Source organism: Kwoniella shivajii, chromosome 4, assembly GCF_035658355.1.
Source record: "Kwoniella shivajii chromosome 4, complete sequence".
NCBI lineage: Eukaryota > Fungi > Basidiomycota > Tremellomycetes > Tremellales > Cryptococcaceae > Kwoniella > Kwoniella shivajii.
In genome coordinates, this window is record NC_085911.1 from 1,888,394 (window position 1) to 1,910,179 (window position 21,786).

Sequence of the window (21,786 nt, forward strand, 5' to 3'; positions counted from 1 at the left end):
ACGAAGAACCATATGTACTTTACAGAATCTGTATGTTCGCCTGCAATGTAACTTTCACCATGTATGCAGTGGCACACCATTGGCTTCAATAACCACCACCATCTCTTGGCTTTAATCATTCAATTTTCCCACGGTGGTTTCATCGGGGTCTGCATTCCGGGATCACCTCATTCACCGACTTCGTCGGGTGTGTTTCCCAGTTGCAGTTGGCCAGATGAGGTGATCAAAAGATGTGTTGGACTGCACTTGATTCGTCCCTCTTTAACATCCTCGTCATTTGAAGATCACAACACACAGAAACAATGTCCGATATCTACTCATACAGCGTGAGTCCCCACTCTCCAAGTGGATCACAATGAAACGCTGATTAGTCAAACCAGGTCGAGCTTCCCAAATCTTCTATAGCCTTGTCTGACCTCAAAGACAAGACTTTGTTGTTCGTAAATGTTGCAAGCAAATGTGGTGAGTACAGAGCTCTTTCTAATACAGTATCTGCGGTCTTGCTTTATATCATTACAGTAGCTAACGGCCCGTGTATAGGTCTTACACCTCAATACAAAGATTTGCAAGCCCTCCACGAGAAAGAGGGACACAAGGGATTGGTAATCATTGGATTCCCATGTAACCAGGTGAGTGCTCGCCTGGTGCGCAAAGCACATACCTGCACGTCACTCTTCCCTGATAGAGATGACGAGGCTGTCATCAATTTCATACACTTGGATTGATACAAATCGCTGCTGACTTGGTTACTCTATTTGCAGTTCAAAGCCCAAGAACCCGGAACAGATGATGAGGTACTTCAGTTCTGTCAACTCAATTACGGTGTCACTTTCCCTATCGCAAAGAAAGTGAGTCAGACTTATGATCAGTATAAAAAGCCTTTCACATCACAATAAGCATTAAAACTGAAGTTTTCCCAATGAACCAAAAGGGTGATGTCAATGGTCCTGAAACTCAACCTATCTGGAAATTCTTGAAAGAGAACGCTCAACCTCCTGTTGAGACTATTGATTGGGTACGTTCAAAGACGATCCGTCATCATGTCATTCACGTATCTCTTATCGTCAATCGCTCTCACGCCGTCTTGAACGATTGATTTCAGTACAACGAATGCTGACATGGCTTTTCGACCAGAACTTCTCTAAATTCCTCGTGAAAGACGGAAAGATCACTTGGTTCCCTGCCAGAAGTACAAAAGTTGTGAGTATACATATATATACATATATATTTGACTTCAGTAGCAGGAATCATGCTGACTGTCACACAGAGCGACGTCGAAGCTGCTCTTTAAACGTGCGTGCGCACTATTGATTGACTAGATTTTTAGAGGATTCGTCGGATCAAAGGAGTTACAAAATGCGCATGCGAGGGGTAGAAGGAGAAACATGCAGTATTCAGAAACCGAGTCATCGTGTATCAATGATCATGCGCGCATAGAATCTATATACAAAGCACGGATTACAAGACCCATCACCACACTAATCGGCAACGACAACCAAGTTCTGTCGTTACATTCCCGGCTATCTGCTATCAATATATCCTCATGACTATTCATCCCTTCGATCTAAGTCTTACCCGCTTGTTGCTCCTTGTCTGTGTGTTGTCTTCAAACTCAGTTGATGATTCGGGGCGCTTGGACAGCCTATCCGGTTCCCTGTTCTTCATAATCAACTGCTCGTTACCAACCTTGAATTCAATCCAAGGTTTCAGGATAGATGTAGCAGCTTTTTCAAGAGTTTCCTCTGAAAGCGCTTGATTAAAATCCTCAGCATCCCACAACAGCTTTCTACTCTCACTATCGCGTTCTTGAACCGCCAAAAAATGGTCTATTGACCAGAGCAGGGAACGGTCCAAGATTCTGTCCAAGGTCTTGTTCAGAGATTTTGATTCCCGTCGTCTGTCAGATGTCGTCTGAGTGTCTATTATCGTGAATCCGTGTGCTAAAGTGTTCTTGAGACCAGGCCTATGTTTAGCGATCCAACGGAGAGTGTTTCTGAGATGCATGTCGTATGAGTTCCGCTCTTTATCATAGGTACAGATCGTGCCTATGACTACAGTCGTATCGGGTGGGAGAGTCCTTGTAGGCAATCCCGTGACGGGACTGGTAGCCCATTCAGGAGCCGGCAAAATGACTTTTGCAGACTCATTGCCGAACTCTTCGTAAAGCTGCTTACCTAGTTGATCAAAATCATATGGGTCGGTATCAACACGAGGGTTGGATGATGTTGCCGTAGTATCGTCCGGAACAGTCGATTGAATCCCAGCCTTGCATTCGGAGTTGCTAACCTCTGGACGGCCTGTACTCTCGACTGAAATCGGTGGAGAGGGGTTCCATGGAAGGAATTTCGGCTGGACGTGAGGGGTAGCATATTCAATAGGGTGACGTACGTCCGAAATGATATCAGAGTTCCAATTTTGGTGATCACCACCTGTGTAGTAAGCAGTTGCGTACGATGGTACAGCATCTACATTCCGTGCAGCATAAGGAGAAACGCTTTGTGTTCCATGCGGAACGAGCGACCAATGAGTAGGATTATTCTGGCCTATATGAGGTGTGGTATATTGAGCTGGATACCATGTTGAGAGGTCACTGGTTGGATGCGCAGTGATATTCCTATTCCTCTGAGCTGTATACGCCAGGTCAATCAAAAGTTCAAATTATATAGTCAATATTGAATCGCTGGAATTTCCGGTACAGAGGACATGTAAAGAATCAACCTACTGTCTTGCGGATGATCATCGTCGTACTCTGTGTCCGATGGGAATGTTGATGGATTATCCTTCATGTCTGCGATTCCGCGATGGATTTAACGAATGTATGATTTGAGTAGTGGCGATATGGACAGCTTGGCTTTGATAGATAAATGTCATGATATATAGCAAGACGTGTGGACTTATTTCACGCAAGAAGCTACGAATAAGAAAGGATCAAGCTAGAAAGGTTCTTGAAGGGAACGATGGTCGATCGAAGGACATCAAGAAAGGGACATCTTTTCATCGTCCCTTGTCATGCTTTGCTGACATTGTCACTGTTCTCATCTCTCAACACGGATATCAGTGGATCGATTGATACGTCTCGAATTGATGGGCTGTGCTTAATGTCAAAGGCAAAACATTCACCCTGGTGAAAAGGGTTTGTTGTCAGAAGGAGTATCTGTCAAACAGAATAAGCTTCACCGGAAAGGCTCTATGCATCTGTTCTTTACGCTACTTTACTATATATTCTGCTATCTCACTAATGAGAGCAAGATCCGTGTTCCGGTGCACTCGCCACAGTGAATTTCCCATCAGCACCTCTTTCCCAAATGTCTGCGGCGTTTGCCCTGTATATCACGATAAGGAATCGACTATCATCAGCTTATCTCACTTTCAAGTCCCACCTTACATAAGAATGGATTGAAGGACGATGACCTACAAAGGATAATGAACGACACCACTTCCACCTCTATCACCTCCGACAAGGTACTCGCAGCCGTCTGGACCAGCTTTGAGTCCATGAGCATATCGAGATGCACCTACGCCACCTGGAAACCCAATGAAATCACCTTGATCGACATTGACCTCTTCGATCGAAGTGTCATCGAGCTTTCGTTTCTTCTCCTTCTCAGATGGCTTAGAGTCGGAATCTGCAGAAGAAGAAGGCTTGTTGAAAGGGTTTATAATGGGTAATGAGGCGTTGACCAGTTGGACAACAGCTGATCCAGAGAGAATGTATATCCATTCGGTGTTGGATAGATGATAATGAATGGCCTTCATAGACCGATGTCTGTTAGCGTTATATAGCCGATTTGCTACACTTGTCAATCGCAGCGTGAAAAGATGGTCACACTTACGGTGGATTCAGCTCCAGGTTCAAGTTTTGATTTATGAACAGCAACACCTGTGTTGGCCATGCCAACTGTGTACCAAGCACTGTCAGCGAAGAGAGACAAGGTAGCTCAAATATACTCGTTGGCTCTACTCGGCCATGAGAGCCAACGAGTCCACCACAGTTCCGACTCACCTTTATCGGAGAGACAAGTAGTCTTCCTCATAGCTTTTGGATTCCTATAATGTGGCATTGCGAACATACTCGCATCAATGTCCCTGGCTTTCAAGACAGGATGAGGATGAGATGGGAACTCGGTGTTGAGGAAGTTTGACATTTTTGTTTGTAGTTGGAAGTATACTTTGGGTGGGGGAGTGTGTATAGATGAGAATGTGAGGTGTGAAGGTGGATGTTCTTCACTTATATATATCGATACGAAGGAGTAGCTTGCTGTAACAAAATGGTTCTCACACAGCCAAGGAATGTTGAGTCAAGCTGACGTCAACTCCTTGATAAGGCACAATCTCGGATTAGGTCATCCCCGCGTTTACGGCACTTTGTGTAGCGGGACTTGGGCGACAGGGTTTCATCCTTCATGATGGTTCCCCAAAGAGGTCAGAGTTACAGCCAGATGAGCAGCTCAATGGGGAGAAACGTGATATCAGCCCGAAGCGGAGCTCAGGATCTACATCCAAACCGTTGTCCATAAAATGACGGGACGCGGAATCCTCATCACCCGCAAGAGGCTTAAATTGGTATATTCAGCAAGTCGGTGGATGTTTATAAGAGACAGTAGCATGCCTGGATACAACACGAAAGTATATACTAGCTGGAGTACAAAGCCAACCTATCAATCACTCTTCCCCGCATTGCTCGTATCTACTTTATTGAACCGGACTATGACTTCTTGACCGCTCTTCGCATCTGCTATATTACTTACTCCGAGTCTGTGTAATATGATATGTATCATATAATTGTGAGCCTGAGTCTATCGCGTAATGGAAATGTACTTGATATAACAAGGGAGGAGGGAAGGAAACTATGACTCACTCTGGATATATACAAATATCCAATTTTTCCCTTGTACCGCCCATCAAATATTCAATACCTTGATTCGAAGCTTTCAATCCATGGGCGTATTTACTTGCAATGACACCACCTTGAAATCCAATGAAATCACCTTGACTAACATCTCTTTCTTCAATTTCAATCTCACCAGGAATCATCGTTTTCGTATTGGGTGTGAAATGATCGGGTATATCAGATGAACCATTTCTTGGGTGATTATGCTTTTCATTCGTTGGTAATAGATTAGAATCAATTAATTGTAGTTTACCTGAACCAGATAAAATATAAAGCCATTCTGAATCATGTAGATGATAGTGTATTTGCTATCCAATCAGTCATATCTTACGTCAATCATCATACTTTCTCACTATTCAATGTAAATTAGCACTCACGGTAGATTCTCCATTGGGTGGTAATCTGACTTTATGTACTCCCAACCCTGAATTCTGCATTCCAACTACATAGCCATCACATCCAAATGTCGTTCATCCTATCTCAGCTCCGATACAAGCCTAGATAGATAGTAAGATTTTGGATCACTCACCCAAGTCAGACATGCAAATACCAATTCTTTCCGCATCTCTATTCAAGTAATGTTTCTCTCCCTTCATAGCTGTATCTATCTCTTCCGCTTTCACAAGAGGGTGATGGGGTTCGCTCATGATGATGGTTGATTGAGGGTGAGATATGACTTGCAATTCGATATATTCTTCTCAATGGATGATTGATAAAGTCGTAATATGCTCGATAGCAAAGTGGAATCAACATTAGGAAAAACGAATACGTTTGATTCTTAAGTAATCAAACCCCGGCTATCTCGGCGTTCATCACACTTTGTATGGCTGGGTCCCGATCCCGATAAGCTAAAATTCATAAAACGTTACATTTTCTTTCTATCTGCCTCTCCATGATGCGTGATGTGACTACAAGTAGCACACATATAGACGTATTCGTCAGTGATGTCCATTCCTATCTCTACTAGTTGGACTGAAAGAGTCTGACATCGCTCTCGGAATATCGAAATCGCACCCGATCTCCCACGACTGACTGATATACAGCGATTTTTCAATGGCACCTTTTCTTTGACTCAATCACCAGTTGAGAGTGTCGCATGCATGGTGTGAGATGGACCGCAACGATTGCAATCTGTTAATTGAAATCAAAATGTTTACCTATGCATAAAACTGCATAAAATTGCATCATGGTGGATCCCAAATTCGTTCACCATCAAAACCGCGTGGCAATGATAGATATCTTTGATGTTTGGGATTAAATGACGATAAATGATGTTGAAAGATATTCAACTGATCCACCATACTACATACACCTATTAACTTACCTGATAAACTCATGCGCTTGTCAATGGACCACTGACTAGTACAATTACAATCGTATATTTCAGCTTGACCATCAATAGGAGCTGTGTCTACACCATCGTACTACCCACCTTTACTCCTCAGTACATAATCGAGAATCCAGGTGTCAGTCAGAATAATGGCAGAAGTTGCTCCTCCTCAAGCGGCAGATGCAGTACCAGCTCAAATAGAACAACAAGATGGAGGCGATATAGAAATGAACGGCGATGGGAATGGAAGTGGAAACGGGGATGAACCAATACAAGCTGACGGACAGGAAGGTGAACAGCAACAGGAAGAACTAGAAAACGAAAACGCAAAGGAAGAACAAGAAGAAGAACAAGGAGATAAATTACCTGAAGACGCTTGCGAGACTTTATATCTACAGAACCTGAATGAAAAAGTCAGAATACCAGGTGAGTTCGACGTTGAGCTTGTGTCGTTCAATCTGCAAATACTTGCTTGAGAAGTATTGCAGAGTAATTTTGAGCAAAGAGTATACATCCAAAGGGTGAACCCCTCTGGAGGAATTACTTGACCCTATATTCATTCAGCCTTCCATGACACACCAAGAACGTCATTACAGAAATTTCCTTGTCCTAGTACAACAAACCAGAACAATCGCTAACATATCTTTGGTATCTGTATAAATAGTGATCAAGGAAACATTATATTCATTATTCAAACCTTATAGACCATTACAGCCTGTCATAGCACATCGAAATGTGCGAATGAGAGGACAAGCTTTCATTTCTTTCCCAGATGTTCAAAGTGCCAATGAAGCAAAGAAGGATGTATCAGAATTCCCTTTATACGGAAAAGCTATCGTGAGTGATCCCTCATTCTCTTATCAGTCGGTTTGATATGAGGAACCAAATGGCAATTCACCGGTTCAGAGAAAATAGAGGAAGAACACCTGGGTTTGTGCTTGAGGTTAAGTGACAGCGAGTTATATTGGCAGATATCCATTCAATTGCATGGGAAGAGTTGACAAGAGAAGGATCAATAAGGGAGGAAACAACATTAGCAGAGAGAGAGAGTTGGGAAAACCTGAAGCTGACATTCATTCTCATCCTATAGCAAATATCGTTCGCAAGAGGAAGATCAGATAATGTAGTGAAGAAATTAGAAGGCGATGATGAATTAGAGAAACATAAAGTACAAAGATTGGAAGAGAAAAGTGAGTCACACCTATCCTCAACGGAAATCATCCACTTTGATGTTCGGAACGTAGCTGACTCAGATTGGTTTTGTAGAAAGGAAAAGACGTAATAACCCATTAAGACAAAAAGCACAAGCTAAACTCAAGGCGGGTGAGTAAAATTTTCCTCTTTTTCTCTCATCTCCTCTGTCCCCTCTTTCGGTGTTCGTTGAGTACTTCGTGTCAAGCTTTCGCAAACCCTGGCTGGATCATACAGTCTGCTGACGATGTGGTATTTTCTATCTCTTGACATAAACAGAGGAAACGGGAGCTGCACCATTAAAGAAACAAAGACTTCAAATGCCAGACGAATACCTACCGCCAAATTCAGTATTGTTTATTCAAAACTTACCGGAAGGTACCACTGCAGATGATCTAAGGGAGGTATTCGAAGTGTACGTATCGCCTTTCTGCTCTTTCCAGCATCATGTAGATCTTCGGACGAAAGAAGAGGAGGACAGATTGAGAATCATAGTCCAAGCAAAGGACTTGGATATTTGCTACGCGAGCATAACACAATCTCAACATACCGTCCTTCTTATTCTGCAATCAGATTTCCAATACATCCGAAAAACTCGAAGCTAACTCTCTTTCTTCTCTGTAGACACGCCGGCTTGGTGGAAATTCGAACTATTCCAGCTAAGAAAGATATCGCTTTCGTTGAATACGCAGATGAGAATGCAGCTACAGTTGCAAAAGAAGCTTTACACAATTTCAAGATCGATGGTGAGACAAAGATGAAGGTGAGTTGCGACTTTACATTTTGCTCTCTGAATCTGTATCTCCTCGATTGTTAAAAAGTACTACGAAGAACCTGAACTGATGAAATTGCTTGTACTTCAGGTCACATACGCAAGGAAATAAGGAGTTCTTTCCATATCCATATCTATTATCATTGTTTGCGATTCACAGAACAAGTCGAATAGCCGTTAAGCTGTCAAGCTACCACGGTAGGTAGTAGACCAAATCATGCATTTTGTATACATCACGAAACACTATTCGCCCGCCAAGGTATATAAGTGTTCAGTCGTGAAACTGACATGACGTAAAAGCAGCAATTCCGAGATTCGTTCTTGACTTCTTTGTCAGGCAATGCGGGTCAGCTTGGTATACGGTGAATGCTGAAATCAACCTGAGCAATGAACAAATAATTCATGCTAATTGATCGTCAAGTTAAGATACTTCCGTGGTGAAATCGTCCATGATATCCTTCCTCTTCTTGAGACTTAGGACTGCTTCATATTATATATATACAGACAAACACTCCTCTTTTCCAAAAGTACATATCTCATAATGGTTGAACCAGATCTCCATGCATTTCTTCATAAACTTAGAATCGACCTGCTCTGAAGACAGCTTGAGTAGCGATTCTTCTAGCCTGTTAATAAACGAAAACAAATGAATGAAAATTAGCATTTCATGAGACCATCTATCACAGGAAGATGATTGACGTAAACATGAAAAGTAGAGAAGAAGAATCAAACCCACTTGATCAAGAGAGATATTATCCCTTTTCAGTCTTGTACCAGATTCGTCATCGTCATCTTCATCATCATTATCATCGTTACCACCTCTCATTCCACCATTAACCAGAGGAGTTTTTCCTGCATTACCGAACATTCCACCTCCTGGTCCAGTAGCTAACATGGGTGCACCAAACACACTCAGACCACTTGGAGATCCTGTTGTGCCAGGCGATGAGGCCGCTCCGAATGGTTTGAAATCACTGACTATCCTTCTTGAGGGACTAATAGCTGTGGGAGGTGATTTGGAGAGTGAAGATCCGGGAGATGAAGGTGTAGGTGGTACATCCAGTGGTACAGATGGAGTCGCAGATGATATTCTTCGTGGAGGTAACCTGCCTCCTGGAACGTATCCAAATCCAGCTGAATAGTTTTGTCTTCGGAATTTCTCCGTTAACCCCTTTCCAGGAACCTGGGTTGAGCGTCAGATGATAGTTTTGGAGCCGAACGAGTAATCCAGCTTACATTTAGTATATCAGGCACAGCATCTGCAATGTATTGTGCATTCATCCACGTTGATACGTTCTTTTTAGCATTTTCATGGGGAGCATATACTTCCGGCAGATACACCTGTTTTGTTTGTTCGTTTCGAAGCAGAAGGCGTTCATGCAATTCTCTGCGCACAAAAAGGTTTCGGTCAGCTAGTCAAGGTTGGAAGAGGGCCAGCTAGCTCACTGAGCGACCTCTTCAACTGATTCCATACTTTCTCCTTTCTGCCTGATACGTTGAGCGACTTCCACTCCGATTTCTATCGACCATGACCATATTGTCAGCTGTGCAGCAAATATCTCGCGAAAGGCAGCTCACCCCCTATCAGCCTTTCCATGTCCAGGTTTTCTAGTACACTTCCCACAATGGTAGTGGCAAGTAAATCGGCAGTTGTGAGAGGGAGCATAACGCCGGATGTCATATTACAAATGGCTTGGAAGAAATCGACAGCATGCTATAAGCTACATCAGAGAGCTGTCGCTGCGATGAACCTTTCACGAGAGCTCACGCTGTATCCTGATAACGTATCTTCACAAGCGACCATAAACTGTCCAGCGAATCAGTGACGTGTGCTTGACATCCAACATGATCACTTACAAAGGTAATTCCGTTTTGAGCCATAGCTCGAGCGATTACAAGAGGATCATGACCTGATATTTTAGATCAGCTATGATGCTGATGTCCAGCACTGCACTGTTCAGCTAACTCACCATCTGGATCACCACCTTTGATTTCTACGAAGAAGTCAGCTATATGCTTGTATGATTCATCTGTCCTGGTTACAACTTACGATCACCACCTTCGCCAATACCTGGATATAAGAAAGTCAGCTATTCTGATGCACAAGATAGATCGAGCACCTTACCATGCGGAGGAGCATCAGCTACCAGGACTACCATCTTGGCTGCTTCCCTTCTCCATTCTAATTCAGTCAACGTAGCTGCCATACCAGCAGTGACAGCTTCGGGCCCATCACCACCTCCAGATGCTGTATGCAGCAAAGACGTCAGCTGACGATCCCGACTTCCTTACCAGCTTAAGATAGCTGACCTGTTAGCCCTTTGAGGTATTCTTGCACTTTGGGTATATCCGATGTGAACGGGTTGAATTTGTATACATAAGTTGAATCCTGAGGTGGATGATCTCGATAATTCACAATCTGTTCGTTGTGAAGCATTAGCTATCGAATGTTCGAGAAACACACCCATCAGCTAACTCACAGCTACTCTGACATCCTCAGGACCATTCAGACCTTCTTCACCTCTGATCATATCGCATATTCCAGTTATATGATCCCTAACTGAATTGATATATTTCTGCATTGATCCAGTACAATCAAGAATGAAAGCCAAGTCTCTGCATGACATCCTGTCATCAGCTCTCGATCTCCACTCCGATGGCTCTTGAAGTAAGGAATGAGGAAGCTGAGTGAATTCAAGCTTACATGCATTTCCCTCTACTCGATCCTGTTCCTTCTACAAACTTGATATCATAATTGGTTACAGGTGGTACACGTACCGGAGTCGGAGGTGTGGATTGTCTATGATAGTATGAATAATAAGATGATCCATAAGATCTCTCAGAAGAAGAATAATCATCCATATCGTCGTCCATGGTGGTTATTGAATATGGGGATATATAAGGTATGTCGAATTAAGGAGATCTAGCGGTCAGACTGGGAAAAAGCTGATTGACAATCGATCAATCGAAGGATGAAAGATGGGGAATTCTATCGCTATGATGAAAAGAGCCTGTATATCGTTCGTCAATGCAAAGTCTTGAAGCACAGTATGCTGAGATCTCTAGTGGTTATGATTACGATGGAATCCAAATGAGAGGCAAATTGAAAGACAATGAGGATTGACACAATGACAAGGAATTCGTTTCATCGCAGTGTGAACACATATATATATTTTATTGTTGCGTTTCTGGTATGACTTTTGATTGATGAAACGAATCGTCATATTAGTAGTATAAAACGCACTGTTCATCTCCCATTCCCCTGTAAATGAGACAACCGTGGGAAAACCCTACAAGGTTGCACTGTACCCTTCCAGTGGCAACGCCACCCAGTGGTAGTAAGAATCACCTTTCACGGGGTAGCTTTTCCTTTTACAGATCAGACAGTCGAGTACTTATGTATGTCAAACATGAGCAGAAGACAAACAACAAAGCTCGTCATCATGATGCGTACTGTGCTGTTCTTGCTCTTCCTTACCTACCTTTTAGACGACAAACATAAAGGATTGAACCAAGTCTTAGTGTTTGGAAGAACACAAGAGTTCTTCAGGATTCGTGTATAAATAGTAGGCTAACGGGTCGCATTCTTTCAATGGTTGATCGTTCAAGCTCTTCATCCCTTCCCCTTAAATAAGCTATCATTCGGCCGTAACACCGCTCATATATACATTGTCCTACTTATCATCACTCAAAACATAGCTAAATCTAATCTTCTCTCACGATGACGACTGAATATCGATCCCAGCCTTTTGAAGGTATTGTGAAACCATTAATGAGCAAAGTCACGATGACATATACTCAAGATTGGGGTCATTCAAGGATGCCACACCAACGAGGTACTTTTGGACCCATCAGGATCCACTCAATCCAGCAAGTAATGGAAGATCCCGATACGAAAACACATGGCAATGCACCAACGACTGAACAGTTTGAGAAGTTGTCACTTTACATGTTCCAGCGCTCTTTGGAAACACCATACAGAGCGAAAACATCCAAGCACTCATTCCGATTTCGAGCGGAAACGCCGAAAGTAGTTGATATCGAGCCAAAGGTGTGAGTCTGAATTCAGAAATCAGATCCATGGTACTAAGAGAAAGAGAAGAATGTGAGCCGGGTGATTATACATACGGACACAGTCCTACAATCTACCAGAAAGCCAGAGAGATATCACGTAAAACACAAATCATACCTAGCGAGATTGACAGCTGTCTCGACACAAAACCTGCAACAATGACAATTGGAGGCATGACTCAATTTTTGGAAACCCTTGATGGAAAGTTCACCGCCGTTATACCTAGTTGTGATAATTTGACACACGAGGAGCTTGGACCAGGTAGAACCAAAGCAATCAGAGATGAATCTTTCAAAGACGGGTTGGTATACTCATACGAGAAAACATTCATGGTCAAATGGTTGGAAAGACTACCAGAAACCGATCTTGCAACTCCGGGAAAAGACACAGTCAAGTCAACCCAGGAAATTGACACTCATGTTTCAAAGGCCACGACGGGTTTTACAAGTCGGGTTCCCGATTTAAGGTCCTACATCAACAGATTGCGTGGAAAATAAGTATAAAGCTTGGAAACAGGGAATAGAGGGATGTGTAATGCTAAAGGGTTTCCGCTTCCATTTGGTAATATGTGAAATATCGATACAGCATACTGCCGAAGTAGACGATTTCAACCTCAGGTATATGTTGGCCGTTTTAGGGTGTTCATGAAGCCGTATATTGAGACGGTATTTGTAGATATCTCAAGTAGGAGTGATGTCATTTGTTCAGAATCGGTATCCGAAAGCTCATACACTCACATAGGCAAATCAGAGAATTACAAAGAATGCATTTTGTGACTGAGCCCTGTATCCATAACAACGAACAACCAGACTCATCCTATAAGGCCATAATCTCCTCCTACTTCGTGAATGCTCTAACGATCTTAGCTGCGATGTGAAGGAAGAAGATGGAAGCGATGAATGATAGAGAGAGGACAATGACTACGAAAGGATCACTATGTCATACATGAAAGTCAGCTCAAATTCGGCGAAGTGATAAGAACTTTGTTTGTCTTTGCAACAAAAAAGGAGTTCAGAATGAAGGAAGGAAACGATTGGAAATAAATGAGAGCAATCAAAAATCGCCGACTTACACTTTCAACCCTGCTTCTCCTGAATCGGTATAAAGCTTTAACATGGTATTACTTGATCCTCCTGCGCCAGCAGCTCGAGCTGAAGATGGTCGAGCAGCAGCGGGAGCACGTCGTCTGTGAACGAATCAGGCATTATTCGGTTTAAAGCGGTGATGACGTTGGTTGAGATGATAAGAAACAGTAACGGGTGACGAAAGGAGGAAACCAACATCAGATAAGCTACACTCGTAGATATCCATTGCGGGAGTAGTGTTATAGGCTCACCGAACAGCATTGGCTCCATGAGGTCTAGCTACGGCGAAAGAAGAGCTTGAACCTCCGGGTGTACCGGGAGAAGTGGGTCTTTTCACGTCGGCCTGGGAGTAGATAGCGGAGACAATCAGCTCATTTCTCTCTTGTATCGAATCAAGGTGCTATCTCACCATTCTGATTCAGGTTGTGGGAAAGAGGCTTGAAGATGACCGAGAGTTATTCTTCTACGTTTGAAGAAGAATGAAAGGTGTGAAGATGTATAACTTATGGCGTTGATGTTATACGAAATGAGGTGCGTTCCACGACGTTTTTGTTTAATATCCGGAATAGGGAAATGGTTATTTACGTAACTCACTTTACAACTTCCACTCATTCTTCACCTCCACTCGTCGATCACCACCATTTTGATATTTGGGTTGGAAATAATTTCAGAGGATGTAAGGGGGAGAAATCATTGCTATCTTCTATTCGATTTCTGTCAATAGGTCTCTTCGCTACCCCCGCAGCGACAACAGCTTTCGAAGAGGTGGCATGGAGAGTCTTGGTGAAAGGCTAAAGTAAAGTCTTGTCAAAATGACTGCACCGAGTCTCATCCCTTCATCTTTCCTTCCCCCTCTCCCGCGTTCTCAATATACCCTCTCTCCGTTACATCCAGCCGATATCCTGGCGCGGATATCGATTCTTCGCGAGCTATATCTACCTCCTATACACGGTGGATTCACGGCGGCAGATGTGTTCGATGATGAACCTGTGCTGAAAGTCGTTAGAGGGCAGAAACGAGAAAGAAGATTCTCAGCTGGATTAGTTGAAACTATGGATGGAGTAGGTTTGGGCTTGGACGTAGCCATAGAAACTAGAGGAAATGGATTAGAAGTACTTGAAGAGGAGTTGAGCTCAGACGAAGAGCAAGAAGATGATGACGAAGATGAACGAGATGGTCAGGAACATTTAGAACCGTTCGAAAGGGAATGGGCCGAAAAATGGCTCGGAGGTATAGTGCGACGATCTCAAGGTTGGATAGAAGAGAATGAGGATAATATAGATGAGATCAAAGATGTGGAGATGATATTGAGGGACGCGACGGCTGTGTTAGCTATGATGGCTGGCACAAGTGGTGAGTAATCGTGTTACAACTAGCATCATCTGAGGGAGTAGCGGGTAGAGTACCGGTAGACACTGAACGAAGTGGATTGTGTGCATGATGTCACAGGGCTAGGGTAGAGGGATTCAACATTAATAAGGATCAGATTGCTGATGAAAATCACATTGATATTCACTTAGCTGCCGGTTCTCTCACTCGACACCTTGTGTTTCCCCTCTTGCCATCTCTCGCACCTGCATTATCACTTGTACATTCCCGTCAACCACCGAACCCAGCCTTATCACCAGAAACAAACACTTTCCTAGCTTCTCTGTCAACCTCACCATCATCTCCTTCTATTCACGTCCGTCGTCAATCAGCTGTAACAGACCTTTCAGCATCTCCCAGTACTTCTTTATCCGGCAACGACAAAAGTCTCATGTCATCTCGTAGGAGAACGAAAAGCAAAAGGGCTGTATTACCGATATTGCTCCATGATGCACCGATGGGTGATCATCTGAGTGTTGGAGTTCAAACATGGGGATCTGCAATCTTATTAGGCCGACAACTTGCTTTAAGACCTGAAGATTATGGTTTATTCTTACCTTCCGAAAAGCCTATAAGGATATTGGAATTAGGTGCGGGAACAGGGTTATTATCTATTCTATGCCGAAAATTACTAGATTTACGTTCGACACAAGAAGGTACACCACCAGGATTAGTAGTAGCTACTGATTTCTTAGATTCGGTATTGGACAATCTGAAGATTTGCGTAGATTTGAACTTCCCTCCTAAAGTAGGATCAACAATGATATCAACATCAGGCCAAGGCGGAGGCGGGAACGGAAACGAGATAGAAACTTCAACGGATATATCAAAAGATCAAGGTATACATATAGCTAAATTAGATTGGACGACTTTCCCTTCTTTCATGCAAACTGGAAAAGGTGATGAAGAATTATCTGATTTTGTGGAAAATCAAAATTCTTTCGATCTGGTCTTAGCAAGTGATTGTGTTTATGATGAAACACACGCGAAACTACTCAGAGAAGTAGCTGGATGGACGCTGAAACCACCTGATGAACAGGGTAACGGCGGAGGAACCTTCGTGAGTCAATCGTTATGTTTTCATCAACCGCATATCGGATGACTGATTGTGGATTCTTGATAGCATATTCTGTCTCCACTACGACCTACTTTCGCTCCAGAATTAGCATCGATTGATCAGTATTTCCCACCGATATCGACGTACACTCCTTTATCGCAAAGAGAGCAAGCCGCTCGAAGTCCATCACCTTCAGAGATAGGTTCCGATCTCAGAGGAGAGGGTTTGGGCTTAGGCAGAGGTCTCAAGCTCGGTTCCAGAGGGGAGGGAAAGAGAGGGGTCAAAGGTAAGAAGGGAGAAGGAAGGGTAGATGAGAACGGCGGCTATTGGTGGTGGGAAGTAGGATGGGGATAGTCTATCCTACACATAGAAAGAAGAAATCATGCACGGTATAGATATACTGTAGTCATCGCGTTTTCCTATCTCGTAACGATACATTGAACATATGTATGCTAATCATATTAGGCCAGTCGCCAGTATATAACGAAGAAGGGGAAGACATCATATTCATCGTTTACAAATATTATGAGTCCGCAATCATGGTCCAGATTTGACCATTACTTCTGATTTTGACTAGTCTAGGGCTTAGAATAGTCGTACCAGTTTGTCATCTGGCTGTACAGAGCTACACATTCAAAAATCAGCCTGAGTACTGATCTAACGAAATCGTTGTTGTATAAATTCGAATCTTACTGGGTCTCTTAACTTTAACAGGTGGTTTTGAGATCTTCAATCTCCAGCTCACCCGCTTCCACAAGGGGACTTTTCGATCTGAAGAAATACCAAGCCAATCTTCCCCTAAAGTATAAGTGCATAAGTCAGCTCAGGTTCAATAGCGGAAGACCAAAGAAGTGGCTTACGATCTTTGATAGCCCTTTTGACCCCGGACCAAGTATATGTATCTCCGATACATTCCTCCGATTTGCCCCAAGAATCGTCATCAGACTCAACTTCGTTCTTGCTGTTTTCAGCGGATGTAGTCGAAGTAGACTTTCTGATGTGGGATGTAACGGATTCTATTCCTTTTTTGAGAATAGTAGATGATCTTGAGACTGATGAGGATCCGGTTGAGCTTTCCCTACCACTCCCACCCATGGGTATCAAGGCATCATCGATACTCAATGGTCGAAGAGTGCTGGTCAACTCTTCGCATGGACAGATATGGCCCGTCCTGTCATCCCTGTTGATTGTGGGAAGTTCGAATCGGACAAATTGGGAGCTGGTACGGAAAGATCGTACCCCGTTTGAGGTTGGTTTTATAAGAATAGGTCTGTATGACATTTTTGGAAGAGAATTAAATAGTGAGGGTGATTGTTTGTTAGTATTGAGGAAGAAATTCGAAAAGAAGAAGAAGGGAAACAGAAGAAAAGTGGGATATCATATATATCATTTCCATCCTGCTACTATAGCTTGGTCATAGCGGAAGTAAGTATGAGAAGGTTCATTCAACGTTTTTCGTCGTACGAATCCAAGTATTTTTTTTCCCCAAAAAATTGTTCAACACAATTGCATACTCCAGCACTCTATCACAAGGTCTCATAATGTTTGAGGGTGCCAACCTTACTGTATGTACATTACGACGGTAATGGAGGTTCGCAAGCTTACAAAAACGTCTCAGATCACCTCTTCAAAGTCTCGAATGTGGCGAAACGTATTGCGCACGTAAAGTAAGTATGACATCTGTGGCATTTGACGAGTACTCGTATTTATTTCATTCGATCGAAACTGAGCATAATCTAAAAACCCTGACGGCTACGTCTTTTTTCTTCATGCATGCTACATTTTCCTTATGACGAAGCGTGAAAGTCGTCATAATCATCTTGTGATTTGACGGGATCACATTGTGATTGTGCTTGAAATCATACACATACGCGTGTCAGCCTATACCCGCCGAGGAAGAGTGGAGAAGGTATCAAAAAGATTGCAGAAGGAAACTTCTGACAAAGGTAGGTATGGAAATCAGGTAGGAGACAAGAGCAACGTAACATCTCCAAATGAATCGGAATCGCTTTCACCCCCCAATTCGTTCAAATCCGCGTAAACTCTGGAGATTCTCTTAAGATGTGTCCGCGGTTCATTCATTGATGGTAGATCTGCCGACGTGAAGGAAGACTGTGGGGTCTGTAACTCATTCGTGATGGATGTAGCGGACATCTTGTCTGCGGCCAGGTTTTATAAGTGAGTTTAGTGCTGATCGTGAGGTAGACTGAGCAACTTGACTGATGAAGAAGTATCTAAGTAATTGGTTAAGCAAGAGAGAGAGAGTAGAGAAAGAAATAACGATGAGGATCGCGGAAAACCGCCTGATCTCATTTGGTCTTGACTCGATGTCCAAAAAATGATCTATGGACTCATGCCAAGCGACTCATCATAACACACAGACACGTGAATCAATCTAACATCTATGAGACATTGTCTTTGATATGGTCGCGAAGGCAATATCAAGCTGGTGATCGGATTCAGATACCATGGAAACATGAAAAACAGGGAACCTACTTCTCAAGAAACAGACTATAGTCTCGAGTCGATTCATTTTTTTTGAGTGGTGACGACTGAGAAGACTAAGGGCACGGACAAATATCCATACATCGATATGGAGGAGACAGTCCATACACTTATCGATTATCACGCACAGTATCCTCCTTTTCCACATTTAATGTATCTCCCTTCTAGTCTCGATTCGACGTTGGAGCTGACATTTTCTTTAATTCGATTTGATTCCTTTCAGAGAGATTGAAGTGGGCTGCGATGTCACAGATGCAGGTCTTCGTCGTTTCAACTTCCTATCTTCTTTGACAGGAAAACCACCCTCGACTAGAAACAATGGATTAGCGAGGTTTCTCATCATGTTGAGACGGAATTAGAAGGGAGTAACATGACTCACCGTCGCTTAAGCTTTTGGGGGAGTCACATACTGCAAAGTCTGCTTCTTCCTCTGGTCCAAATAGACTGATCTCTGTAGGAACTCTCGAAATTGCTTTTGTGAGATATGATATTCTAGGATAGGGATCGAGAGCATAATCTCGCACTATGACCATTGGAACCTCTATATGGATGGCAGTGGAGGTCGAAGACGATTCTTTCGTATTGTGGATATTATCGGTGGTCGAAGTCATATTGTCAATTCGTGTCAACAATAGGTATTATTGTACGGTAAGATTGTTTTAATTGGGTATGGATGTTAAGAAGATATGTAGGGGATTTGGAGAAAAACGAATCAACTTGGACAGGCAATACTGTATATATGCATCGCGTATTATGAATCAGTATAATCGCCACCGTTGCGCTCCTACTGTACACTCATCTAATCGAAAAAGCAGATAGAGTGAAAAGAAGGTTGGTGCGGGTCTTTAGTGGCTCAAATACAGTCAACCTTACCCAAGAGCTGAATACTGTAGACTAAGAGAATACGGCGTCACTGGTAGGTGCGAAGATATTCAGTGGATACCAGGATATGTGAACCTAAAGATATGGCATGTCCAATAACAGAGACCGATAAAAGTGGATACACGAGCGTAGCAATATAATTGGGCTGATACCGTATGGGCATTTGATCAGGTAATTCATACATCGTCAAAACCGTAAAGCAACCGGCACACCTGTTCTTCATTTCTCAGCGAGTCCATTACGGTCGCATGGCTGCAACGGATTTTGAGCAATCTTGTGATTCTGGCTATTTGGCTACTGCCGAATTGTGTCGTCCCCTAGTTTCAAACCATAGGTATTCGCTTTCATAACAATGCACTCGTGGGTCGTCCGCTTGCAGGAAAATGATGATGGCATCATCGTCTTAATGGTACTTTGACAATCAGCATCCTCCTTCATATCTCAAGAGCTAGGATCGCAGGAGGACCAGTGTGATGAGATTACTCGAGAAACTCACCATGGCTCCAAACAGAAGGAGAACGGTCTCTTTGCTTTCCAACAGCTACTTCTTTACTAATGTGTCTATCTAAAGGTCCCCCAACTTCCTCTGTAGATTCCAGCACGATCGAGGCCTCTAGACTTGAAACGGGGGTCGTCAGTGATGTCGCCGTCTGTGAAGAAGGTGATGAGGAATCCGCGCTTGATGTCATTACGATCTGAGGCACTATCGCATTGGTTGTTATCTTCTGTTTCTGTGTAATACGAGAGAGCAGGAACATGAGAGATGAGGTAAAGAGCACAATTTTCTCAAGGAGAAAAAAAACCCCAACGATTGACCTACAGTAGATGTTTAGTTGGAATGAGTATTTCCAATTATTCCAACCCAAGTGCATACAAAATGTCTCAAAAGAAGAAAAAGTCCTGTGATCAACGAACGAAACGAGAGAGAGTTCCTTCGTCATCTTTTTTTTAGAATCACTTTTCCAGATGAGATTAGATAATTTCGTGACAGGATCAGTGAAGGTTCAGATAATTGTCTTACTTCGAGTTTCAGATTATCGTACATACCTCGCTTGGAGATGAAAAAGTTATAATGACAAGCACGTTCGTGATGGTGTTGAACCTACTTTCTGTTGGGGATGACTACACTAGCATGATGACATATATGATCGAGGGTTCCCTCTCGTTGATCTGAATGACTGTTCGGGAGAAAAGCGAGGCTACTTGACGCTCTCGATTGAAATCTTTTTCCCACTAATTCTTCTTTTCTACTCCAACTTGCTCTTCCATACACCAAACCGATACACCAAACCAATCTATTTCGTACGACTTCTTCGTTCTATCCTACAAGAGCATCCCATTACACGTCCTATCTAACGAAAGCAGCTTCAATCCCCTCCAGTCACTCACCAAATTGACACAACCCTCATGTCCGATTCTGATCAACAGACAGCCTCCCCAGCCTCTGATTCTACTCCATCCACCCCTGGTCGATCCGTAATTAAGGGAACGAGAGTCATTGACCACTCTTTGTCAACTCAAGGCCTTTGTAGGACTAAGACTGAGCAATCAGACATCTCTACCCTGATTGTCACTCCCCTCACTAAATCGCCACAGTTGCCCATCAAAATTCTCCCCATCGATAATGGTCTTGCCAATATCCAAGATCTAGAGGAAGGTGGTGAGGCCGAAGGGAAGTATATGCAGCTCGATCGAAAGGATGTTCATCAGTTGAAATATCCCAACGAAGGCTCATCATTATCACCACGAGATTCAAGATTCGAAAGCGAAGCGGAACACACTTTCAATACCTCCCCAGCTCATTCCCCTTCTACTCGTTATAACTCACTTCCAAGTACTTCGTTTGCAAAGGGTGAATTCATCCATCACGGTTGTAAGCAAAAGGTCACTGACGAGTCGGAAGATGACGGGGATTCATCCAGTGAATCCAGCGATTGGAGGGACATCATGCCTCCATCGGCTTGGACCGCTAAATTGGAGATGAAGGAGTACTGGCAACAGTACGATGAAAGGGCACAACAGATACGAGACGGAAGGAGAAGAAGAAGGAAGTTTACAACTTCTTCCAGAAACTTCGGTGATGACAAAGTAAGCAGCTGGTTGTCTCACACCAGAGTGAGTAAAAATTCAGATCTGCAACGGAGTTTTCAAGCTGATATGCGAGAACACTTGACCTTCTTCTAGCCTGTCACCCATTTGTCCACAAAAGCAGACTGTCACTTTGACGTGGACCCATCCATCCCCAAGGCCGTCATCGAGATCCTTTCACCCCAAATCTGGGTAATCAAACCTACTATTGACGAGACGTCAATCCTGGCTATCAGACCTAGATCTGACTCGCACCAGGGTGCGAAAGAGCACTTGAGGGAAACAATAGGCGATAGTATAATGTACGACTAGGGACAGATCAGCTTTTGAGATAGCTACAGCACGTGCTCAGTGGTCTCTTCTGTGTTAGTTATGTTATATACAAGATACTGCCTGTAAATGTTCTTTGCAATGTCAGAAATATGCCTCATATCGTTGCATCGATGATTGCAGAGTGATTGCTTAGTTGCTGTAAATCTCTACGCTTTGAAGCTGCAGGCTCATGCCACAACGATGGACTATGAGTCTCAGGACTTCATTAATTT

General features: G+C 43.2%; 12 protein-coding genes across 12 annotated transcripts; 5 read left to right on the forward strand and 7 right to left on the reverse strand.

Annotated features, from left to right (window-relative positions):
* Positions 1–302: 302 nt before the first annotated feature.
* IL334_003684 (uncharacterized protein) lies at positions 303–1,291 on the forward strand (the record flags this gene model as incomplete). The annotated part of the gene is made up of 7 exons (XM_062935410.1): positions 303–326; positions 381–462; positions 541–629; positions 762–848; positions 932–1,015; positions 1,135–1,200; positions 1,268–1,291. The coding sequence occupies 7 exons, from the start codon at positions 303–305 to the stop codon at positions 1,289–1,291; spliced, it is 456 nt and encodes a 151-aa protein (XP_062791461.1).
* A 260-nt stretch (positions 1,292–1,551) lies between these two features.
* On the reverse strand, positions 1,552–2,786 carry IL334_003685 (uncharacterized protein; the record flags this gene model as incomplete). The annotated part of the gene is made up of 2 exons (XM_062935411.1): positions 1,552–2,627; positions 2,723–2,786. 2 exons carry the CDS (start codon positions 2,784–2,786, stop codon positions 1,552–1,554), a joined length of 1,140 nt encoding a protein of 379 aa, XP_062791462.1.
* Positions 2,787–3,235: 449 nt separating this feature from the next.
* On the reverse strand, positions 3,236–4,145 carry IL334_003686 (uncharacterized protein; the record flags this gene model as incomplete). The annotated part of the gene is made up of 4 exons (XM_062935412.1): positions 3,236–3,323; positions 3,416–3,750; positions 3,834–3,898; positions 4,004–4,145. The coding sequence occupies 4 exons, from the start codon at positions 4,143–4,145 to the stop codon at positions 3,236–3,238; spliced, it is 630 nt and encodes a 209-aa protein (XP_062791463.1).
* A 513-nt stretch (positions 4,146–4,658) lies between these two features.
* Positions 4,659–5,538, reverse strand: IL334_003687 (uncharacterized protein; the record flags this gene model as incomplete). Its single annotated transcript, XM_062935413.1, has 4 exons — positions 4,659–4,755; positions 4,859–5,199; positions 5,269–5,333; positions 5,421–5,538. 4 exons carry the CDS (start codon positions 5,536–5,538, stop codon positions 4,659–4,661), a joined length of 621 nt encoding a protein of 206 aa, XP_062791464.1.
* Positions 5,539–6,370: 832 nt separating this feature from the next.
* IL334_003688 (uncharacterized protein) lies at positions 6,371–8,296 on the forward strand (the record flags this gene model as incomplete). The annotated part of the gene is made up of 7 exons (XM_062935414.1): positions 6,371–6,647; positions 6,886–7,058; positions 7,312–7,411; positions 7,488–7,544; positions 7,692–7,827; positions 8,037–8,175; positions 8,276–8,296. 7 exons carry the CDS (start codon positions 6,371–6,373, stop codon positions 8,294–8,296), a joined length of 903 nt encoding a protein of 300 aa, XP_062791465.1.
* Positions 8,297–8,762: 466 nt separating this feature from the next.
* On the reverse strand, positions 8,763–11,058 carry IL334_003689 (uncharacterized protein; the record flags this gene model as incomplete). The annotated part of the gene is made up of 13 exons (XM_062935415.1): positions 8,763–8,810; positions 8,921–9,367; positions 9,421–9,571; positions 9,631–9,703; positions 9,763–9,898; positions 9,953–9,991; positions 10,042–10,094; positions 10,155–10,178; positions 10,235–10,255; positions 10,310–10,432; positions 10,495–10,603; positions 10,665–10,800; positions 10,889–11,058. The coding sequence occupies 13 exons, from the start codon at positions 11,056–11,058 to the stop codon at positions 8,763–8,765; spliced, it is 1,530 nt and encodes a 509-aa protein (XP_062791466.1).
* Positions 11,059–12,414: 1,356 nt separating this feature from the next.
* IL334_003690 (uncharacterized protein) lies at positions 12,415–12,753 on the forward strand (the record flags this gene model as incomplete). Its single annotated transcript, XM_062935416.1, has 1 exon — positions 12,415–12,753. The coding sequence occupies one exon, from the start codon at positions 12,415–12,417 to the stop codon at positions 12,751–12,753; it is 339 nt and encodes a 112-aa protein (XP_062791467.1).
* A 340-nt stretch (positions 12,754–13,093) lies between these two features.
* Positions 13,094–13,753, reverse strand: IL334_003691 (uncharacterized protein; the record flags this gene model as incomplete). The annotated part of the gene is made up of 4 exons (XM_062935417.1): positions 13,094–13,190; positions 13,329–13,442; positions 13,593–13,684; positions 13,751–13,753. 4 exons carry the CDS (start codon positions 13,751–13,753, stop codon positions 13,094–13,096), a joined length of 306 nt encoding a protein of 101 aa, XP_062791468.1.
* Positions 13,754–14,153: 400 nt separating this feature from the next.
* Positions 14,154–16,120, forward strand: IL334_003692 (uncharacterized protein; the record flags this gene model as incomplete). Its single annotated transcript, XM_062935418.1, has 3 exons — positions 14,154–14,694; positions 14,862–15,769; positions 15,833–16,120. The coding sequence occupies 3 exons, from the start codon at positions 14,154–14,156 to the stop codon at positions 16,118–16,120; spliced, it is 1,737 nt and encodes a 578-aa protein (XP_062791469.1).
* Positions 16,121–16,351: 231 nt separating this feature from the next.
* On the reverse strand, positions 16,352–17,047 carry IL334_003693 (uncharacterized protein; the record flags this gene model as incomplete). Its single annotated transcript, XM_062935419.1, has 3 exons — positions 16,352–16,381; positions 16,512–16,564; positions 16,627–17,047. The coding sequence occupies 3 exons, from the start codon at positions 17,045–17,047 to the stop codon at positions 16,352–16,354; spliced, it is 504 nt and encodes a 167-aa protein (XP_062791470.1).
* A 1,423-nt stretch (positions 17,048–18,470) lies between these two features.
* On the reverse strand, positions 18,471–18,882 carry IL334_003694 (uncharacterized protein; the record flags this gene model as incomplete). The annotated part of the gene is made up of 2 exons (XM_062935420.1): positions 18,471–18,580; positions 18,651–18,882. The coding sequence occupies 2 exons, from the start codon at positions 18,880–18,882 to the stop codon at positions 18,471–18,473; spliced, it is 342 nt and encodes a 113-aa protein (XP_062791471.1).
* Positions 18,883–20,560: 1,678 nt separating this feature from the next.
* IL334_003695 (uncharacterized protein) lies at positions 20,561–21,553 on the forward strand (the record flags this gene model as incomplete). Its single annotated transcript, XM_062935421.1, has 2 exons — positions 20,561–21,268; positions 21,338–21,553. The coding sequence occupies 2 exons, from the start codon at positions 20,561–20,563 to the stop codon at positions 21,551–21,553; spliced, it is 924 nt and encodes a 307-aa protein (XP_062791472.1).
* Positions 21,554–21,786: the final 233 nt, after the last annotated feature.